Raw genomic sequence first — 21,547 nt, 5'->3', positions numbered from 1 at the left:
AACCTGCAGTGGGAGAGTGTTCAGAGAACCTATTTGCTCATCCCACTGTGTCTTCATTCAATCATCTCAGTTTTTGTGAACAGGCAGAGTATTGACATTTATAAGCATCTCCTTTCTAAAGGCACCCTTCTATGAACCGAAACAAAGGTGAGAAATCTAATTTCAGTCTGATACTATGAGAACAAAGACTTAGAATGTAAGAACAGCCATACTGGGTCAGACTAAAGGTCCATCTAGCCCAGCATCCTGTCTTCTGACAGTGGCCAGTGCTAGGTGACTCAGAGGGGATGAACAGAACAGATAATCATCAAGTGATCCATCTCTTGTCGCCCATTCCCAGCTTCTGGCAAACAGAGGCTAGGGACACCATCCCTGCCCATCCTGGCTAATAGCCATTGATGGACCTATCCTCTATGAATTTATCTAGTTCTTTTTTGAACCTTGTTATAGTCTTGACCTCCACAATATCCTCTGGCAAAGAGTTCCACAGGTTGACTGTGTGTAGTGTGAAAAAATACTTCCTTTAATTTGTTTTAAACCTGCTGCCTATTAATTTAATTTGGTGACCCCCTAGTTCTTGTTTTATGAGAAGGAGTAAATAACACTTCCTTATTTACTTTCTCCACACCAGTCATAATTTTATAGCCCTCAGTCATATCCCCCCTTTGTCGTTTCTTTTCCAAGCTGAAAAGTCACAGTCTTATTAATCTCTCCTCATACGGAAACCATTCCATGTCCCTAATAATTTTTGTTGCCCTTTTCTGAACCTTTTCCAATTACAATGCATCTTTTTTGAGATGGGGCAACCACATCTGCATGCAGTATTCAAGATGTGGGCATACCATGGATTTATAGAGAGGCAGTATGATATTTTCTGCCTTATTATCTATTCCTTTCTTAATGATTCCCAACATTCTGTTTTTTGACTGCCGCTGCACATTGAGTGAATGTTTTCAGAGAACTATCCACAATGACTCTAAGATCTTTCTTGAGTGGTAACAGCTAATTTAGACCCCATCATTTTATATGTATAGTTGGGATTATGTTTTCCAATGTGCATTACTTTGCATTTATCAACATTGAATTTCATCTGCCATTTTGTTGCCCAGTCACGAAGTTTTGAGAGATCCTTTTGTAACTCTTTACAGTCTGCCTGGGACTTAACTATCTTGAGTAGTTTTGTATCATCTGCAAATTTTGCCACCGCACTATTTACCCCCTTTTTCCAGATCATTTTATGAATATGTTGACTAAGACTGGTCCTAGTACAGACCCCTGGGAGACCCCACTATTACTTCTTTCCATTCTGAAAACTGACCATTTATTCCTACCCTTTGTTTCCTATCTTTTAACCAGTTACCAGTCCATGAGAGGACCCTCCCCTCTTATCCCATAGCAGCTTATTTTGCTTAAGAGCCTTTGATGAGGGACCTTGTCAAAGGCTTTCTGAAAATCTAAGTACACTATATTCGCTCTTGTCCTCATGCTTGTTGACCCCCTCAAAGAATTCTAGCAGACTGATGAGACATGATTTCCCTTTACTAAAACCATGTTGACTCTTCCACAACAAATTATGTTAATCTATGTGTCTGACAGTTTTGTTCTTGACTGTAGTTTCAACCAGTTTGCCCGGTACTGAAGTCATGCTTACCGGCCTGTAATTGCCAGGATCACCTCTGGAACACTTTTTAAAAATTGGCATCAAATTAGCTATCCTCCAGTCATTTGGTACAGTAGCTGATTTAGTTAGTAGTTCTGCAGTTTCACATTTGAGTTCCTTCATACTCTTGGGTGAATACCATCTGGTTCTGGTGACTTATTATTGTTTAGTTTATCAGTTTGTTCCAAAACTTCCTCTAATGACACCTCAATCTGGGACAGTTCCTCAGAATTGTCACCAAAAAGAATGGCTCGGATTTGGGAATCTCCTTCACATCCTCAGCTGTGAAGACCAATGCAAAGAATTAATTTAGTTTCTCCTCAATGGCCTTATCGTCCTTGAGTGCTCATTTAGCATCTCAATCGTCCAGTGGCCCCACTGGTTGTTTAGCAGACTTCCTACTTCTGATGTTCTTAAAAAACAATTTGCTGTTACTTTTTGAGTCTTTGGCTAGCTGTTCTTCAAATTCTTTTTTGGCCTTCCTAATTATATTTTTACACTTCATTTGCCAGAGTTTATGCGTCTTTTCCCCACTTTTTAAAGGATGTCTTTTTTTGCCTCTCACTGCTTCTTTTACATTGTTGTTTAGCCACTGCATCACTTTTTTGGTTCTCTTACTATGTTTTTTAATTGGGAGTACACATTTAAGTTGAGCCTCTATTATGGTATCTTTAAAAAGTTTCCATGCAGCTTGCAGGGATTTCACTTTTGGTGCTGTACCTTTTAATTTCTGTTTCACTAACCTCCTCATTTTTATGGTGTTCCCCTTTCCAAAATTAAATGCTACAATGTTGGGCTGCTGTGATGTTTTCCCCCACCACAGAGATGTTACATTAAATTATAATATGGTCACTGTTACCAAGGGGTCGGTCTATATTCACCTCTTGGACCAGATCCTGTTCTCCACTTCGGACTAAATCAAGAATTGCCTCTCCTCTTGTGGGTTCCAGGACTAGCTGCTCCAAGACACAGTCATTTAAGGTTCCATTCTTTAAGCCTCCAATAAATTTCCAGTAACATCTATAGTATCTTTAGATTCTGGTTAGCGTGAAACTGGTTACCAGTGTCACTTAGATCCTTGGGGCTATCTGAGTTGCAATACAGCAAGCCTGTCTTGCAGCTATGAGCCATGTGATGGGGAAAACTTGACACCTTCATTTTACCAGAAATATTATATTACCTCTTGTATATGGCAAGACAGAAAATTATTTTGATGTCTGGCACAAGTTATATACAGTATACTCCCGAATATCAAGGGGGACATGGATTTTATTCGGATAATCAGGAGTTCAGATAATAGAGCGAATAGGAGCCATTTGGCCTTTTAGTCCTCCTCCTCACAGTTCTGGCCAGGGGGATCTCTACTCTGCCCCACCTAGACTACAGTCTCCCCATCCAATCTCTGCACCTTGTGCCTGCAGGGATCGGATATCGCTGGCCCTGCAGCAGCACCCTCTTGCACCGTAACAACAAACATATGTGAGGTCTCCTATACCAGTGAATGCTAATCTGCTTATTGCTTTAACAACCCTAAGAATTTCATCTTTATGCTGTAATGTTTTATCGCTCTTCTGTTCTTCAGAAGGTTTTTATAACTTCCCTGACCTAACCTCTACATTATTCAAATCCCTTCCTTGTCCCCCAGCATGAGACACATGCTAGTGGACAAGGAAGGGATTCAGCTAATGCAAAGGTTTAGGCAGTAGGATTTCAGATAAATGAGAGCATACTCTGAGGTTTTGAGGTGAGTCGCAAAGTTCCCTTCTTCAGATGTTGACAAGGGATGTATATGTTATCTATCTTCACTTGGCCTTGAGGAACAAGATGGTTGCAAATATCAATGATATTGTATTTATTCTTTATAGCAAACAATACTTTTTGTAATTCTCACAAAACAATTAAAGCTGCACACCCTATAACGCTTTGTGAGTGCTGAGTATCATCTTGGCCTCCTGCACGTCAGAAGAAACACTGGTTACCAAGACACAGTATACCAACCAACCAAGGTTTGAGTCTTTCAATGCACTCACCAATTTTTCAAGCATATTTGCGCTATATGTTTTCATACTAGTAACAGGAAACTCTTGCACCGTAACAACATACATATGCGAGGTCTCCTTTACCAGTGAATGCTAATCTGCTTATTGCTTTAACATCCCTAAGAATTTCATCTTTATGCTGTAATATTTTATCGCTCTTCTGTTCTTCAGAAGGTTTTTATAACTTCCCTGACGTTCCATATCATCCTCATATGTTTCCAACTTCAGTCACTCTATCCATTGCTTATGCACACATTAAAAAATGTTCTGATCTTCATTATGAAACCCACCATATCTAAAGGAGCTATGCTGCGGGATTCCATGTTACATGCAATGTCATTTATTACATTGTTAAAAATGCTTCAGAAGCTAATGCAGTCCTTTTAGCATCGGAATTTACAAGCCACTCACAAGAAAATGGTGTTTGAACATTCTGCCATATTGGGGCATACTGCAAAGATTAGTCATTTATTCCATATTGTATGCATGTCTGGTTTAGATAGTATTCCAGATTATGGGACAGATCGTCAGCTACTGTAAATTATTAACTGTTAGTTCTTCTATAACTATTCTATAAATTATTCTATAACTCTGTTAGTTAATGCACATTTCATGAGATTATTGTCAGATTGCACTTTTCAGGAAATAGCATTTTCTGACAATAAAATTACCTATTAAAATGAAGTTTATGCCATTTGATTACAAAAACCAGTAATTTGCAAAAGGTAACCAAGTCATTAGTGCAAATTAACATAATTAAACATTAACTTAATTGAGTGCCACAAGGATTTTATTGTCTCTTGGATTTAGGATAAAATGAGATCTCGCTAAAAGAAAAACCTTATTATCTTTAGTATCTAGTGTTCTGAGATAAGGCCTTTTCAGAAATATTTCACTGGTTTGTTTTTTGTTTGTTTGGAGGGTTGAGTTTGTTTGGGGTTTTTTTCTTCTTCTTCTTCTTAGTGCACATGGCTGCATTTAGTAGTAGTAAACTGTGAACTGAAGTAAAAACCATGGATCATGCCTCGCTGCCGTGCTTCTACCATATTTTAGGTTGATCTTTGTGAAAAACTTAATGTAAAGCTTTGATAGTTTTTTGCAAAGGGTCCTTCTCTCTTCTGATTTAAGACATGAACAGTTCTGTGGGGCAGGGTTAGTTGGTTTGTTTTTGTTTGCTTACTTTTGCTTTAAGACTCCAGTTATTTTTATAAATGTATGGCAGCTATTAACTATTATAACTGAAATTTTGTAATCTTTTATTCTGATTCGCTTGTCTTCTCTCCTCCCCGTGGTAACATTAATTAGATGTTCGTGTGAGATGTTCTGTAGTCACAGCAACAGTAACTTCGCAGCTAGCTACTGTTATTCCTAATGTAAAGTGATTTATGTTTCTTGTACATGATTTCAACTGTCAAAGGACAATGCTGTGGTCCTTTTGAAGTAGAGCTTCAGCACATCATGATCTGATGTATGGTTAACATCTGCTGAAATACCTTGGAAACTGTTCTTTGGAAACAATTGCAAAAGATGCTATACCTCACTTTTCAAGAAAATATTCTATTTCCTTATATACAGTGTGCAAAGGAGGCATAGCCAGCTCTGAAACAAGAATATTAGCAGAATACGTTCTTCAAGTAAGAACAGAGTTAACACTGGTAGTCCCTCTCATTTTGTTGTATATTTAAGCATTAAAATTGCTGTTCATTAGCTTGGCAAGCAAGGGTTCTATAACCCTGGCAATGGAATTTTTTTGAGAAATAATTCCAGATTTACCTATGGGAGGTTGTCATGTTGGTTTAAAGCCTCAGTGATGGAGGAGTTGATGCAGTGTGAGCAGTTGGATAATGAACACACTGAGGGTCCCATAGGGGAACAAGGAGAGGTTGAAGCAGTGTGTTGCTACAGGCAGTTGAATGCATGTTTGACAATGACAGCATTGCTAGAAAATAATAATATAGATGCATTTTTTTTAATTCATGCAGTTTATGGATGTGTTTTTTCAGGTCTAAATAGAAGTTAGAACTTTAAATGTGAATTGTGTTTTGATGCAACTACCTTTCACTCCTCTGCTTCCCCAACACACAAAAAACAGGTTTTGGTGTGCTTCCATCTCTTTATACTATGCATTGTAGGTAAGCTTTACAACACATAATGGCATAATTAAACCCCCTTGTCTGTCCAGAAGTGAACCTGTTCTTTTGACTACTGGGTTTGATCTTTTTCCCCTGCTACGATGCCAAATCAGGCCTTAAAGTGTTGCTTAAATCTCTGTAAAACAGTGTGTGTTCTTGAGAAATCAGAACAGCGGGAGTATTGGTATGGTGACATATCTGTGAGCATCAGATTTAATAGGGCTTTGATTATCACAAAAGTCTTTATTTTATAGATGTTTGACATCTTCAGTCAAGATTTTCCTTTTGAAACAGAAACTTTGGTTCAGAAACAATTGTTCAACAGCAAAATTATAGTTCTTTGAAGACACCATAAATAGAAATATCAAAGAAATCCGCTACCTTATATATAAAATATCATTGTCATGTATCTCTTTCAGATGATTTATAACCTTTTAAAAGTAGCAAAGTCCAAAATATTAACATGTTAAATTAATCTCACTGCTTTTTTTTTAAATATTATTTCAGATGGCTAAACAGAATTAACATGCTTGCTGCTGGCTGTGCAGAAAGAGAGAGGATCAAGCAAGAGCAAGGTACAGTGGTATTATTTTGCTTACTTCATTTAGCTTCCCTTCGGGTTGCCAGGCCTCCAGGATTGTCCTGGAGTCTCCAGGAATTACAGATTAATCTTTAATTAAAGATTATGTCTTGTGAGGAAACCTCCAGGAATACATCCAACCAAATCTGGCAACCCTAGCTCCCCTTCTCGGCTGAACTATTCTTTATATTTTTCTCTGTGTCCTAGGTCCCATTCCCATCATCTAAGAAAAATTCATAAATGGGTTTCACAGCTGTTGCAGAGTTGTTTGTTTGTTTTTCTTCACTCAAAAGCAAAATCCTTTCAACAAGGTTGAAGCTTGAATTCACAGGGAAGAATCTTTCTTCTAAAGTCTGTTGACTTAGGGTATGTCTACACCACCGGGACTATGGTGGCACAGTTATGGCATTGCACCTGTGCCACTGTGGAGTCATAGTGTGTAGATGCTTCCTACTTTGACAGAAGGGCTTTTTCCACCAATGTAATTAATCTCCTCTCCAAGAGGTGGTAGGTATGTAGAAAAAAGAATCCTTCTGAAGACCTAGCCCCACAGCAACCACCACGGTATTTAGGTCAGCGTATATATGATGGAAGCACACACAACTTCCAGTAGTTGGGGATCAAGCTCTGTTGGACTGAGAAAGGAAAGGCCTCCAGAGAAAGGAAAGACGAGTGGCCTCCTTATCATAGGATCATAGACCTCAGTGTGTTGTAGACATTTTAAGCAAATTAAGGCCTCAGACTATTTAAATTTAAAATGGCGTCCAAGGTAATTAAGGTCAGCAGTGAGACTCCCTCCTCCCACTTATTCAAGAAAGACATCCCTGGCAATTCTCATGAATGTTCCTTGTTATCTCTCTAACATCATTCCCTCACATTGGTTTATCATATGGAGTAGACAATGCCCTCTGTATTTGTTTGTGTATTTGTGTTCAAGCAGGGCAAGAGGTATGTAGCTAGAGGGAGCGTCAATCGCACATCCATCATTCACTAGAGTATAGGGTTTTTAGTTCAGTTGAGTGCCTTCGTGGAGCCTCCCTTGACTGATAGCACAAGGGCTGTTTTGTTTCTGAATAGTGTCCTTAATTACTAAAGGCATCAGGTTAACAAAATAAAAACAATTTATGGTTTTAAGCATTTTTGCACTATATGAAACTCTAAAGCTGACATTTCTGTGATTCTGTGGCTCTGCCATTATTCAGCTACATGCTTGATTTTTCAAAAGTCTTCTATTTCTATTCTATTTGGTCTTCTGCATCAAGGGCTTTTAATACCATTGAAACAATTCAACAGCAATTGTCAAACCTGTTTCAATTAAGCATTGAATGCTTCTGAACCTACTGTGCATAAATATATCTCACGTTTTTCAGAGATGTACAAATCACTGAATTGTGGGTGAAGTTCTGGTGGAAATGTGTCTTTCTTCAAGTGAAACCTTCACAGAATACTTTATATCAATAATATCAAAATTGTTCCACATTAAATGTAGTGAATGTTAATGACACAATAAGGGACATCTTTGGAGACACAGATTACTTTTTTTCCAATATTATAAAATAGAGGAGAGGAATATTTATTTTTCATACCAGTAGAGAACAGGCAGTCCTCAACTTTACGACATTCGACTTAAGATGAACATTTCTGAATTGACACCCTGATTCAACCTACGACCATTAATCCAGAAGGTTTCCAAAGCACGCTCTGTGCACTGATTATGCCCACCATTGAAATTCTGTCACCTGTGGAGTAAAATGTGGCAATGGTTTAATATCATACAGATTTTAGGTAGTCAGAATGTAATCAGTTATCCCAGTTAGGGATTAGGACAGCACATTGATACTAACAATCGTTCTCTTACTAAAAAAGTCATGATACCTTTAAAAATGACAAGAGGCATTTTGATTTGTTTAATCTAAAAGACACCACTTACAGCAGCAGATTTCTTTCTAGACCGCAAAATTGCAGGTTGTCAGCCAAATTTAATTTAGACTAGTGAAGTGCACAAAAGCATTGGTCAAATTATATTTTTTTGCTTTATACAAATCAAACAGCAACTAGGTGGGTTGTTTTTTTGTTTTGTTTTTTTTTTTTTAAGAAAATGTTCTCCTGTGTTGCTAAGTTTAAGCCCAAATATTTGAGTTATAAGCCAGAAAAAACATGTGTTGCAATGGAATTGCTGACAGGCATTTCACCATAAGCAGCTCCCTCAGGCTTTGCTGTAATACACATGCACATACTTGGATGCAAACACTATTTTTTTATTTTTTTTTAGTAATTTGAGAGAGACTAAGACTCAAAGACTTCTAACTTTTTATTGTATTGTATTTTTTGCTCTTTCTCAGGACTTAGGCCTCTGATCACATGAAGGAAATTACTTGGGGGTTTCTGTGTAGATAAAACTACTTAAAGTTTGTGTTTTAATGATTCATGAAACCTGTATTCATATTCAGTTGCTTTATGAGGACACCTCTCGGCTACATGCCTGTCACAAATCAAGACAGACAAAATGATTCCAGGAAAACTGGCTTGTTATAAAAGCAACCAAAAATTATTAGCACTTAAAAGTACACCAAAACCAAAGGGAAATACAGTTTACAGTAAGATCTTAATTTTGTTTAAAAAGTAAATAGCTTCCATTGTATCTTTTATACCCTTAAATATAGTATTAGTTACAGCATATTTTTAATTGGATAGTACATTGATCAACCCAATAAAATCTGTTAAGTAAGGGCTATGTGATGTATGAACTTCAAAATTAAATTAACAAAAGGTTGAAAATATCTAATAGTTTATATGTTACAGCAAGAACCACTCTTCATCAATATATCAAAGGGGAATAGAACCATGTAATGTACTTCTTTGGACCTATATTTGGTGAAGGTGGTAGAATTGCCGACAAAAAACTATGGACTAAGCTATTCTACCGCACTGTACTGCCTAAATACCAGGTGCTGCTACAAAGAAAAACTGAGTGGTGATATATAACCAGTAGTCAAAGTTGCACTTCACATGAAAGTGGCAAAGTTGTTTAACTTAAATTGATGTGGCAGTCAGTGGATGTGCAAAATAATTGTCACTCTCACGCATCTTGTATTATTATGTGGAGGCCAAACTCAGGGAGTGGTGCCCACGTATGATGTGGCTGAGTTTTGCTCCAAGAATGTTTGGGATGGTGCGTATGTAAGCTACAATCTGTGCTTTATCTTGAACTCTTAGTCACGGAGTATAATGCAGTAAAATCTCATTAGGTGGACAGGTTAGTGATAGAAAGCTAAGGGAGATGTCATTTTATTTGTAAAAATCTACAGAATCATAATTTCAATGGTGTCAGCCTCTGTGGCATGGCAGGGGGGAACTCACTGCCCCTCTGGCTCCCAGCTCCAGGTCATCCAGTTGGTGGAAATTTTGATAATATAATGTCATCAGAAATTAGTCAAATTGGGTATCGTTTGAAAGCCCTTTTTCTCCCAAACACAATGGTGCCAAATGTGATGAATCTAGAACATTTATGTAAATATATATTCGTACAAATGTTTAAAACTCAACTCTTTTTGAATTATTCTTTAATACAGGTATGCATTACTCACATAAAAAAAGACATTCATCTTCAGTAATCCTAGGGAAGCATGCCTTGTCATGGAGGACTTAAAACATTTCTTTATCAAAGACATCATCAGTGTCATCTCGGTCTATGGCACCATTGCTAGACACGTCACATTGATCCTCATCCACACCACATTCACACGTCCCTGTGCAAGGCAGGCTGCTGGCCAAACATTTGCAGGGTGGTGAAGATTTGGTCTTTGCACTCCACTATTTGATTAGCTGAAGGATTGATTTGGGAGTGCCTGGTACTTCACACACAACTGGTGTGGTCAGTCCATCTTCCCAGACCTAAGGGGAGAGTAATTTTGGATGCATTTGATCATCCTGGAGCCATCCTATTGCTTGATAATTTGCCTCTTGATAGCAGGTATAAATGCACCCCCTTGTTGGTGGCAATTTTTCTCCATCTGTCTGCTTCTTGGAAAAACATCTGCCAGCATAGCTCTGCAAGTGTCCTAATGGTGGTCTTCAAATAGTAAACTCGGCATATGAACACCTCTGGTGCATTTATACCTTAATCAGTGACTTTCTCAGCTGTTCCGAGCACCATCAGAGTGAGGAGAGAATCTTCGAAGGCTGAATCAAATGCCAAGATAATTTAGTCTTTCCAGCCAACCTTCCAGTAGTGTCACATCCAGAAAGAGCATGGAAACCTGGCAGTGTGGTAGCTTATAATGGTCTGAGCGATATGAATACATCTCTGAGGGATATGCAGTGATTCTGGTCCCCAGCAGCAGGCACCAAAACAGAATCTTGCAGAAAGTCTTGGTTAGCATCTCACAGAGAGCACTAGAACATCTTTATCTTGTGCAAAGATCCAGAGTTTAGAAGCACCTCCCTCTGTGGTATTGATGGCATGCAAGATATTTTTCGTGTCAGCTTCCTCATGAAAACTAGGAAGAAACTCCACTGAACAGTTTAAGGCAGCAGTTTCATTACACCGTGCAATGATGAAATTCCTTGAGCAATTCTTCACATGCTGGATCATTTTTCCTACAAGGTATGCAGTTAACTCATCCTTCATGCGAGTATGAGACAGTAGTTTCTTCATTGTGACATTGGAGATGTTCATGGAGTCAATGAATTTGTATGGGACCAGTGCAATACCATGGAGTCTCCTCTTTCTGATAATATTTTTAATTGATTCCTCTGCATATGTGTCAAACATGAAGTGGACTTTGTCATAGGTCCAGTATTTTCTCTGTAGGCACATAATGAAGTGTTCAGCCACATCTTGGCAGGTGTTAACAGTTTCTGGTTTATTGAGAGCTTGTACCTCAGCCATGCCATCTACGATTGCTACCCTGAAAGGCCTCTGCTGGCATGAGATACTGATCATATTGTCAGTAGGTGCTGGCCTAGGAAGACTATGCAAGATGTACATTAGTTTGCTTTTCAGGTGGCAATATGCATTGTTCAGCTGCATTCAAACATTGAGTGTGATACCACGGATAATTTGTCTTTTCTCAAAGTCTCACACAGATCAACTCACACTGAGATCTGGACAGGATCAGGAGAGGAGCAAGCGACCTATCTGTGGTTAGCTCTGTAGTAGTATCTGCCACCTTCAATCTGACTTTCCTTTTTGCATTCAAGCACAGCTTTAGTCTGTTCTTCTTGATTGGAGCCCATAAATTGACAGAGCCTTGGGTAATTCTTTGGGTTGTGAAGGCTTCATACAAGTCATGACCCAAAATATCCATTCAACTGACATCTTTAGCTATCTCATCACTGAAGACTGCTTTCATCATGATATTAATGAGCTCCGGTCCATCAGACACAAAGGGGTTGCTAGCGCAAGTAAGCTCATTTGTAGCTTTAAAATTGCCCTTTCTTGGCATTGAAAGAGTCTAATGAATCTAGGTGGTGCTTGGTTACTTCTGGGGAAGTCATCCCAGTCATGCACCCTGTTAACTTTACTTTCCATGCAACATTCTCACTCGAAGTGACTGCTTCATACAGTTTCTCACTTGTCTCAAGTGTTGAAACTGTGCTTAATGAATGCCTTTGGGCTTCCATCTACCCGCAGAAAAAGCAGGTGTTCTTCTCGAAATGCATGCCATGGGACCTAGGATAAGGTGAGTCTCACCCAGAGGTGGCACTGGTCCCAGCATATTCAACATTTTCCTGTTGTTCAATGTATTTCCTCTCCAATCATGCCAAAATCAGTTTGTAGGTAGACTTCTTATAGTGTGTAAGGTGCCATTGAGCATTGTGTTTAACCAGGTCCTTCAAGTTGGTATTCTCCAATGATTCAGCTACTAGTTGGTACTCTGTCTTCCCATTGATGCCTAAAAATGATCAAGACCAAAGTAAAAACAAGAAGGAGTTTGTAATAAATTACTTTGTTATTGTAATTAATTATGTTATATAATGTATATTATGTAACTATGTGCATACCATTTGTAAATGTATTCCAGTGATTTCTGGCTGGATGTCAATCTCTCAACCAGAGCCTCATTACAACTCTTTTCACATAATAAACAAAGCTGATAAACAATACTACTGAACCACTTCTTTTTTTGGCCGATGATGGCAAATCAATTTGAAGCACTCCTTCCATTTATAGTAATCTGTAACATAAAAAATATTAATCAGGTATCATGTTCTGAGCATTCACTGATAACGTAATATAGTACTATCAGTCAGTTTAACTTTGTGAGGCTGCATGTTCAACATGCCTGTGTTAAAGAATAAATTTAAAACATTGATTTTTAAACATTTTCTCAAAAATATATCTACATGATTATTCTAGGTTTGTTATGTTTGGCACCATTGTGTTTGTGGGTGAAAAGGTTTTCAATGATACCCAACTTGACCCATTTCTGACGATATTGTATTATCAAAACTTCCATCAACCAGAGGACCCAGAGTGAGGCACAGCGAGTCCCCTCTGCCATACCACAGAGGATGATACGATAGAAATTATAAGTCTTTAGATTTTTACAAATTAAATGACACCTCCCTTACCTTTCTATCATTGCTTGCCCACAGAATTATATGTTACAAACGCTGTCTTTTATCATTTCTTTTTCTCTGTTGCCCACTTACCAAATACCAATTTGGTGCAAATTAGACCCCATTTTATGGCCAATTTAAGCCTAATGTGCAATCTACAGCACCACTAAATTTGGCCCAAGGACTTCCATGTCCATTGCACTTGCTGAATTTGGCTCATTATCTTATCAGTCACATTTTTGCTGTGATAACAAGGCAGTAGGCACCTTACCAACATGCCTAAGACAGAGACAGATTCCTGTCTTACCTCCCATACAACTGATTCCCACTGGAAATCACATCAAAGAGCCTGAAGAGCTGTGAGAAATTCACGAAAAGACTATACCTGACTATACAGGTGATAGGATTTTGTTTGTTTGTTTCATATTCTTCATGTTGTTAGCTAAGTTTGTTAGCATTAATGCTGCTTCATAACTCAAGGATAATAGCAAGTTAAGATTTTTTTTCATTTTTTTTCTACTTGAAATATAGTTTCAACAGACTCCAACCAATTTTTCTCCTATTTTATTTGGCAAATGTTGATGTAGTAATGTTGTGTAAAGCCGAACGTTTTATAGAGTACTATGAGTATTTTGTACAAATGCCACGTTTATCGTTTATATACTCTACAGTTCGTATTCACGGTGTTTCAGTAGATTAGTATGTAATCTGCTGAAGATGGAGTGATAGGTTAGATCTATAAAAAATGTTTTGAGGTCGTTCTGTCTTTAGATGATAACAACTTAAAATTATTGTGGTTGTCATTTATGAAGTCAGCAGTTGACAATGCTTATTTCACAGTGGTATCTGAGGTTTGTTTTGGCATTTGTTTTCTTGAAAACGAGTGTGTGTGTGTGTGTGTGTATATATGCATCAAGATAGTTTAATTTTTGGATCTGACATGTATACAATTTTTTAGATTACTGGAGTGAGAGCGATAAGGAAGAAGCAGACACTCCATCAACACCCAAACAAGACAGTCCACCACCCCCATATGATACATACCCACGACCTCCTTCGGTAAGTCATCTACAGTTACTTATTTGGAAATGTGTTTGGCATAAAGCATCAGTTTTGCCTACTTGAATCATTTCTTGTGAGATTAAAAAAAAATCTGTAAGTATAAAACTCTGAAAAGAACAAATTTCATTATCTCAGTCCTTGATAAAATGTTTGCATTCATCCCTGGGAGGTGTAAAAAGACCATACTTAAGATCATGATGATTGTGTATCTTTCTAAATGTATAGTTTTCCTGAATTTCAAAACCTCCATATGATTAGAGGTCAGGAAATAGCCCTAGCTGGAAAATAGACAAAATATTGATTAGCATTAAGGAACAGGGGTGTATAGGTGTCATTCGTAAGGCTGGAATTTTGTCCAGGGGCAGGAAAGGAAGCTGTGATTTAATAATCATGTCTTGCATAGCTACAGAGAAAAGAATCTGTGTTCTCTACAAGGAGAAGGAAAATCAGGGAGAGAAGACTGCTATGCCATAGACTTAAAAATAAATAAACAAACAAAGAACAAACACACAAAAATAAAACCTGATGCTCCTAAATAGCCTGAGTTAACATGGAAGGCACCAAGGATGACATTTATGCAGCTATGGTTCAGTGAAATACTCTGTTTTAAAAAGAAAATTATGGGATGATGATGCTTTTCTCCTTTTCTCATTAAAAAACTCCGAAGATGTTATAGTACTTTACTTTCCAGTACACTGCTTTATTGAAAACATTCATTAAACAACACAACTTACTAACACTAGAACAGGCCCAGGGGAGCAAATTTTATATGTGACAATTAGAAATAAGAGGACAACCAGCGCTGCTATCTCCACCAATGTGTACAAAACCCTGGTTTTGTGAGGACACATAACCTTGCTCACCAGACACTTAGTTCAGTTACAGAATTCCTTCTAATCCCTCTTATGACACCATTTCTAGGACCACTCCATTGTACAAAACAGAACCTACTCACTCAAGTAGAAGCCCAGTTACCCTCGGTAACATTCAGAGATTCTTCTTAAACACATGATTGTGCTGTCAAGTGTAAACATCAAGCAACACCCTTTTAAGTAGCAAAATGCACTCTTAATTTCCAGAAAAGCTTCAGTAGTTATCTAACATACAAGTTCTGTCTCCAGTGATTGATTACAGTTGTTTTGTTTGTGAAAACTTGTGTATCTCTATAAATTAAAACAAAAAAGTTAATCTTATTCAGTTTCTTCTCCCAGCAGTTGTTAACATAAGGCCAGATTATGAAGCTCGAACTCACACCGCCTTCAGAATTTTTAAGTTCTGTCGATGTACTAAAAAATTAGTGGATCTTAAAAAATTGAATAAACAAAAGTAGGAGCACAAAACAAGACAAGATTTCAAATTCCTGGTTTCAGAGGTGTATAAGTTATCTGAGTGCAAAATGTTGGATTGGAGCATGTGGGGGAAGTATTTTTTTTTCCTGGCTATATAACTTAAAGGACATTTTTATGTAAATTTTCCAAAGCATTCACCTTCATACTGAGTCCAAGCACTGAAAACTTCATCCCAAAGAAATTTGTTTAAGGAGTTACATGCAACTAAATAAGGTTGCAGTGGAATTTGGATGTCATCTGAAGATAGTACTCATGAGCGAATATAGGGCCAGATTCTGCCACCCTTGTACATGCTCGGTAGTGTTTTACTCTGAATAATGTGAGTAATCCTATGGAGTCAATGGGGCTGTTGTGCAGAGTAAGGAGCATTCAACGTGAGTAAGAATCTTATCCACAGTAATTGTGTTAGTGTGTGTATGTGTACGGTGTGTGTGTGTGTGTGTGTATATATATATACATATATATATATATATATATATATACAAAGATAAAATATGACCATAGGAGACAAAACTAGTTAATCTGATAATACATGCCCTCATGATTAGAGTGAATACCATCATGATAATATGACACCTGCGTATTTATTATTAGTAGATGTGAATGTATTTTAATCTAAAAACTATGTTAATATTCATTTTGTAGATGAGCTGTGCAAGCCCTTTTGTGGAACCAAAACACAGCCGACTTTCATCTACAGAAACTTCCCAGTCACAGTCTTCACATGAAGAGTTCCGTCAAGAAGCAGTAGGGAGCACCACTGAATCACCTGTACGCAAAACAGCCAGTCAGCGACGTTCCTGGCAGGATTTAATAGAGACGCCACTGACAAGCTCAGGACTGCACTACCTTCAGACTCTGCCTCTTGAGGATTCAGTGTTCTCTGACTCAATTGTAATCTCTCCAGAACACAGGCGGCAGTCAACTCTTCCAACTCAAAAGTGCCACCTACAGGATCACTATGGTCCATTTCCCTTGGTAGAGGGTGAGAGAAAGCAAGTGCTAAATGGGAATGGAGGCAAGCCCCGCAGTTTTACTCTGCCTCGGGATAGTGGGTTCAACCACTGCTGTCAGAACCTTTCAGTTAGTGCCTCTGATCACCAGGAAGATGTACAACAGAAAAAGTTAGATGAGGAAGAGGAAGAAGGGAAAGCAGCAACAGAAAACCAAGAAGATAAAAGTAAGTATTGAATATTCTCTCTGGCTATTCAAGATTCCTATTTAAATAACTTACAAGTTGAAAATTTTTTCCTCTTTAATTAAAACAAAATGAATAGTCTCTTTAATTTTCTTTTAAAATTTAACAATTTATCCTTGTTGCAGATGCAATTGAAATGACCTTTCTGATTTGTTTTTTGTACAGTTCCTTAATAACTAACAGAATGATGAGTCATGTACCTTAGATTTCAGAACAGCCCGTGGTTACAGCACAGAATTATTATTTTCTTCTAGTCATTTTTAGTTAATGGATTTTGTTTCTCTTTCCTTTCCATTTCTACTCACTCTCCATCTCCACTAACACACTCATGCCTTTGAGACATATTTGGTGGGCTTTCCAGTTCAGAACCTGCTCCTGTTGAAGTCAATAACAAACTCCCACTAGATTCAGTAGTGCAGGACAAGGCCCTAAGTGCTTACTGTGTAGGTTGTAGAATCCTGACAAGACAGCTGAGCAGGTTGTGACTAGTTCAGAAAATAAATAGAATATATTTTCACCAGTTCTTCACCATTTTCTAACATGTAATTTGAAAGATAAAAATACAAGAAACAATTTATGAAACAAGAACTTCATAGAAGATATCTACATGAACAATTGGGATAAAAATCAGCCTGAAATAGCATATTCACTTCTTCCATGGTGCATTAGCTCATCTTGAGATCAGTTTTTTTGTCGGAGTAATCCAAATTAACCTCTAGAACAAGGATTTCAGAGGAACCTTCTCCCCATAGGTGCATACGCTGGTATCCCAAATCTACCCCTTATGTGTTTCATGAACTATCCATCGCCATTATTTATAGAGCTTCTTAACATATGTTGGCTATCAAAGTTCATTTACCAACCATCTTGAAGGGCCAGCAAACAAGGCCTGCATCAGTTAGTTATAGGGTTATGCTACAATTAAGTTATCTGTAACAGTGAAGAAGGCAGACAACCTACCATCCTCTTGAAGGAACTGTGGTTGCTACTAACCTGAATCCCTCAAAATGTGTAGAGGGCCTGTTGGCAGAGTTGGCAGGAATAAGGAGTCTGAAAACGATAGAGGCAGAGAGGTGGGAAAGAGTAAAGAAGTTTCACAAAACTACAAAACAGACAAAAAAGGTATCCATTAAACTGTCAACCTAACAGTACTGCTGAATATTAGAATTAGTGTTGAATTTTTTTATTCTCCATGGCAGATGTGAATAGTTTTGCTCTATATTTATGTTTTTAATTGATAGATACTAGATATTCTGTGATATGCATCTGGCTTTTAATTAACCCTGGTGCCATTTTTTAAGGTAAATTGTCATTTCAGCTCATCTGGAGCACCTTTCAAACATTTACTTTTAATAGGGTAACATTTAGGCTACTAAAGAGTCAGAACTTAAGATGTCTGATGCAGTTTGCTATATGATTAAACTCCATCACCCACAGACAAAACATGTTACCCTAACTACTTTTCCCCCTGGGCATTTGGCCTTCAAATGAGCTTTTAATGGTAGCAATAAAAAATGATAAAATCCTCCCAATTTATGAAAGGAAAAGAATAGCAGCACTGACACTGTTAGGGGTGGCTTAAAGACTTTGTTATGGACCCTGGGTTCTTAGGTGATTTAAAGTTCAGTTGCAAAGCTTTTTTCATTGCATTTTAAACCACACAGCAATAATAAAGGGACACACCTTGGATTAACAGGCCGGAATCTGGACTACCTTCCCCCCACACAACCCACCACCCTCCCCCCCCCCCCCCCCCGCATTTCCAGCCCCTTCTCCAAAATTGACATGTACGTTTCCATTTTGAAAGGGTCTCCTTGACAAGCTCATGTTGGGGTTTTTTGTTTTGTTTTGTTTTGTTTTTGTTGTGTTTTAATTTTAGGAAAGCAAATAATTACCAAAGAGGCAATCATTTCAGAGATGTTAATGACTAGCTAGAAGGGCAAAATGCTCGTGGTGAATTATTAACCGTGAGAATATAAAAATGTGAAGAAAATATCAAGTAGCATGTTGAAAAGTTTGAACTGCTTGTTGCTATGGCTACAGTGTTCTGTTTATAGTACTGGCCTTTTCCTGTGTGCTAACCAGTAGACAGACAGGATTTTATTGCCAACCTTCTTCCAAAATCTAGAATCTCAGTTTCTGCGCTGTGGTGACACAAACTTGCTCATAACATTGAGTTTGCTGAGATGATGAATGCATTTGGGCATGTTGCACCATTACCCCTCTTTCTCCATGTTGTGAGAAAGCAAAAAATTGAAATTGACAAGATTCATTCTTTCAGGGCCAGCAGGGAGAACAGAGAGAGAGAAAGAACAATAACCCCCAGTTTCCATATATAGTATTACCTTTAGAGACAATCCAAGTTGGCATTCAGAAGACCCTGTACCTTGTAATAGATTCTTTAGAGTAGTACCCTAATTAGGGTGATCAGATGTGGGACAGTCCTGTTTTTGGGGACTTTTTCTTATATAGGTGCCTATTACTCCCCACCCCCATTTCGTTTTCTAACAGTTGCTATCTGGTCACCCTAACCCTAATGAATCTCAAATAGTTATGATCTATTGGATAAATATATGTGTGTTAAAGTTGAATCATTTCTGTTGATTTTGGGTAATAAATACAACTCCTTTGCAACTGTTAACATGTGAGTTAAATGTCATTGCTGGAAGTTTGTCTTTGGGGCTTTTTGTTTCATTCATTTTTAATTCCCACCATTACAAAATACAAAAAATAAAATCAACTAATTTAAAACTACAATCCCTTATCCCATGTTTTTGAAAAATGTTGTTCAGACAACTGCACACAGCTTAGGAATTCAGTGCTTTGTTTATGACCCTCGATCAGATCATCAGCTGGTGTAAATTGGCATCGCTCTATTGACTTCTATGGAGCTCCACTGATTTATGACAGCTGAGGATCTGTCCCTGTGTCTTTAAATCACTATTTCATGCTCAGAGTAGGCATTGCAGGAGCCACTACAATGGATGATTTTGTGTACCTGCTCTGGTTCCATATCTTGGTACATTGTGGTGAATTTAAGATGCTGAATGCCCTTTCCTATGTTGGTTTGTTAGAACATTAACTTTATTATGTACAATCTCTATATTTTTACTCCAGCACATTAACATTGCACTACTCGTTTTTATTTCCTTAATGAATCATTTAGACTTTCTTTCTCTGTATTGACATTGTCTTGTGATTATTGTTATTTTTAACTGGAATTTATCTCCTGTGGTGTATGTGTATTTGTGCATGTGTTCACTTCTGAGATTATTACACAGGCAGACATTGTTCAGGGGTGATTCTTTGGAACACGTAGGCATCCTCATTGGGAGCAAACCGCCTCTTGTTTTGTTCTAAAGCAGGCTGCACATGATGAACGTATTAATTGGTAATGACAAAACACATTACGTATCCGTGATTAAGTCATGAAGGACAAGTCCTGCCTTCTCAGATTTGCCTCACTGTAGATGGAGGTAATAGAATTAGACAGTTATGCATCACATCACTGCCACCCACTCTCCTTCAGGCCTAAAGTTTATCGGTGCTGTGTATATTTTGACATGGATTTCACCACTGGATGCCAAAGAGCACCTAAAGTTATTCTTGACAGATCAGCTTATTTGCTTTTCGCCTCTAAAGAGCTTACTTCATTTTTACTTTCTTTACTATTTGAAAGTTAGTTTTGCATGATTATTTTCTCATTTTCATAGCACCAATGATTTTGTGGGAGAAGGTGAAATTACTAATATTAATATTTAACCTGTAAGAGAAATAAACACTAACTCTCTGCAGCGGCAAATTGAGCATAGCTCCTACTGACTTGGCCAGAGGGAATGTTCCCTTCCTGCTCATTCACTAGAACTACCTTCTATGGACCACAAGAGGACCAATTAGAGTCTCTGCTGCCATAACTAACAGGACACCAGATCTGGCGTTAGGCATAAGCAGACTAAGCAATTGCTTAGAGCTCTGAGCAGCTCAAAGGAGGCCGCTATTCGCTTTTTATTATATGTTGGGGAGGACAAAAAAATATTCCTGCTTAGGGCCCCCAATGGGTTAGTACCTCACTCCAGGACACACACAGCCACCAGAAAGGAAAATGCTAATTGGTTAAAGCTGCTCCTTGGCCTAGCCTAAGTTAGCAGATAAACACATGAATTCTAGCAATATCTTTTTGATCATTTAGGCACAGTGGGCACTGTAATAAGTAATAATTTGGCTACAACGGGTGTCAATGCTGTGTCATTCTTACTACGGTAGAAACCAGCGGGTGGTTGTTTTGGGGTGAGAGTGTTGAAGAGGAAGTTTTTTGCAGTGTTTCCTAAATATGATCAGACTCTCTAGATTAACCTGCTCTCTGCTGGAAGTTTGTTTCACAGCCAGAAACCCTCATTCAAGACTGCTTTGTCTCCAGCTGTTATATGCTTTGTCCTGGGTTTTGTCATCTGCATTGTGCCTGAGGAACTCATCTGTCTTGGAGGTTCATAGATCAAAATTCATTCTTTAATGTAGCTGGGGCTTGATTCATCTGAAGCTCCTTGTTAAATGCTAGGGCAGGAGCTGCTGCGGCTGCTGCTGGCATCTCTCATCTCTGTGCACCCAGGACTGTGTTCTTTGCTTCTCCCTCCCTAGGCAGCAAAAGCAGCCAACAAGTGGAGAAACTAGAATTTGCTGCTTCCACACCACCTAGTGTTTATAGCGAGGGAGTGCAGGAAGCTGAACTAGGCAAAACAAGGAAAGCCAGGAGCAGAAGCCTGTGTCCACACCCATAGGATCAGCTCTGGGAAAGACCGTTGTTATCTCCATAGTGAACGTTACAACCCAGGGTTAACCTTTTCTCCTTGGTGAGGGAGAGTGTCTTAGTCAAAAAGTGAACTCAGGATAAGGTCAAGTATTTCAGATTCCTGAAACTGGTAACAGTGAGGCTTTTTTCATTTTCTAAAGTAGACAAGGCGGCATT

At 38.2% G+C, this 21,547-nt stretch overlaps 1 protein-coding gene across 4 annotated transcripts in view; it reads left to right on the top strand.

The window, feature by feature from the left end:
• The window catches only part of CNKSR2 (connector enhancer of kinase suppressor of Ras 2), a 363,733-nt gene that overhangs the window by 283,407 nt on the left and 58,779 nt on the right, over positions 1 to 21,547 (top strand). For all 4 annotated transcript variants that reach the window (XM_034755470.1, XM_034755460.1, XM_034755453.1 and 1 more), the window contains 3 exons: positions 6,339 to 6,406; positions 13,934 to 14,034; positions 16,032 to 16,566. In XM_034755470.1, coding sequence (XP_034611361.1) covers positions 6,339 to 6,406; positions 13,934 to 14,034; positions 16,032 to 16,566 — 704 coding nt within the window. The remainder of the gene's footprint in view (positions 1 to 6,338; positions 6,407 to 13,933; positions 14,035 to 16,031; positions 16,567 to 21,547) is intronic.

Source organism: Trachemys scripta, chromosome 1 (genome assembly GCF_013100865.1).
Source record: "Trachemys scripta elegans isolate TJP31775 chromosome 1, CAS_Tse_1.0, whole genome shotgun sequence".
Lineage (NCBI taxonomy): Eukaryota > Metazoa > Chordata > Testudines > Emydidae > Trachemys > Trachemys scripta.
The sequence above is the reverse complement of the archived record's forward strand: the minus strand, read 5'-3'. Positions and strand labels throughout refer to the sequence as shown.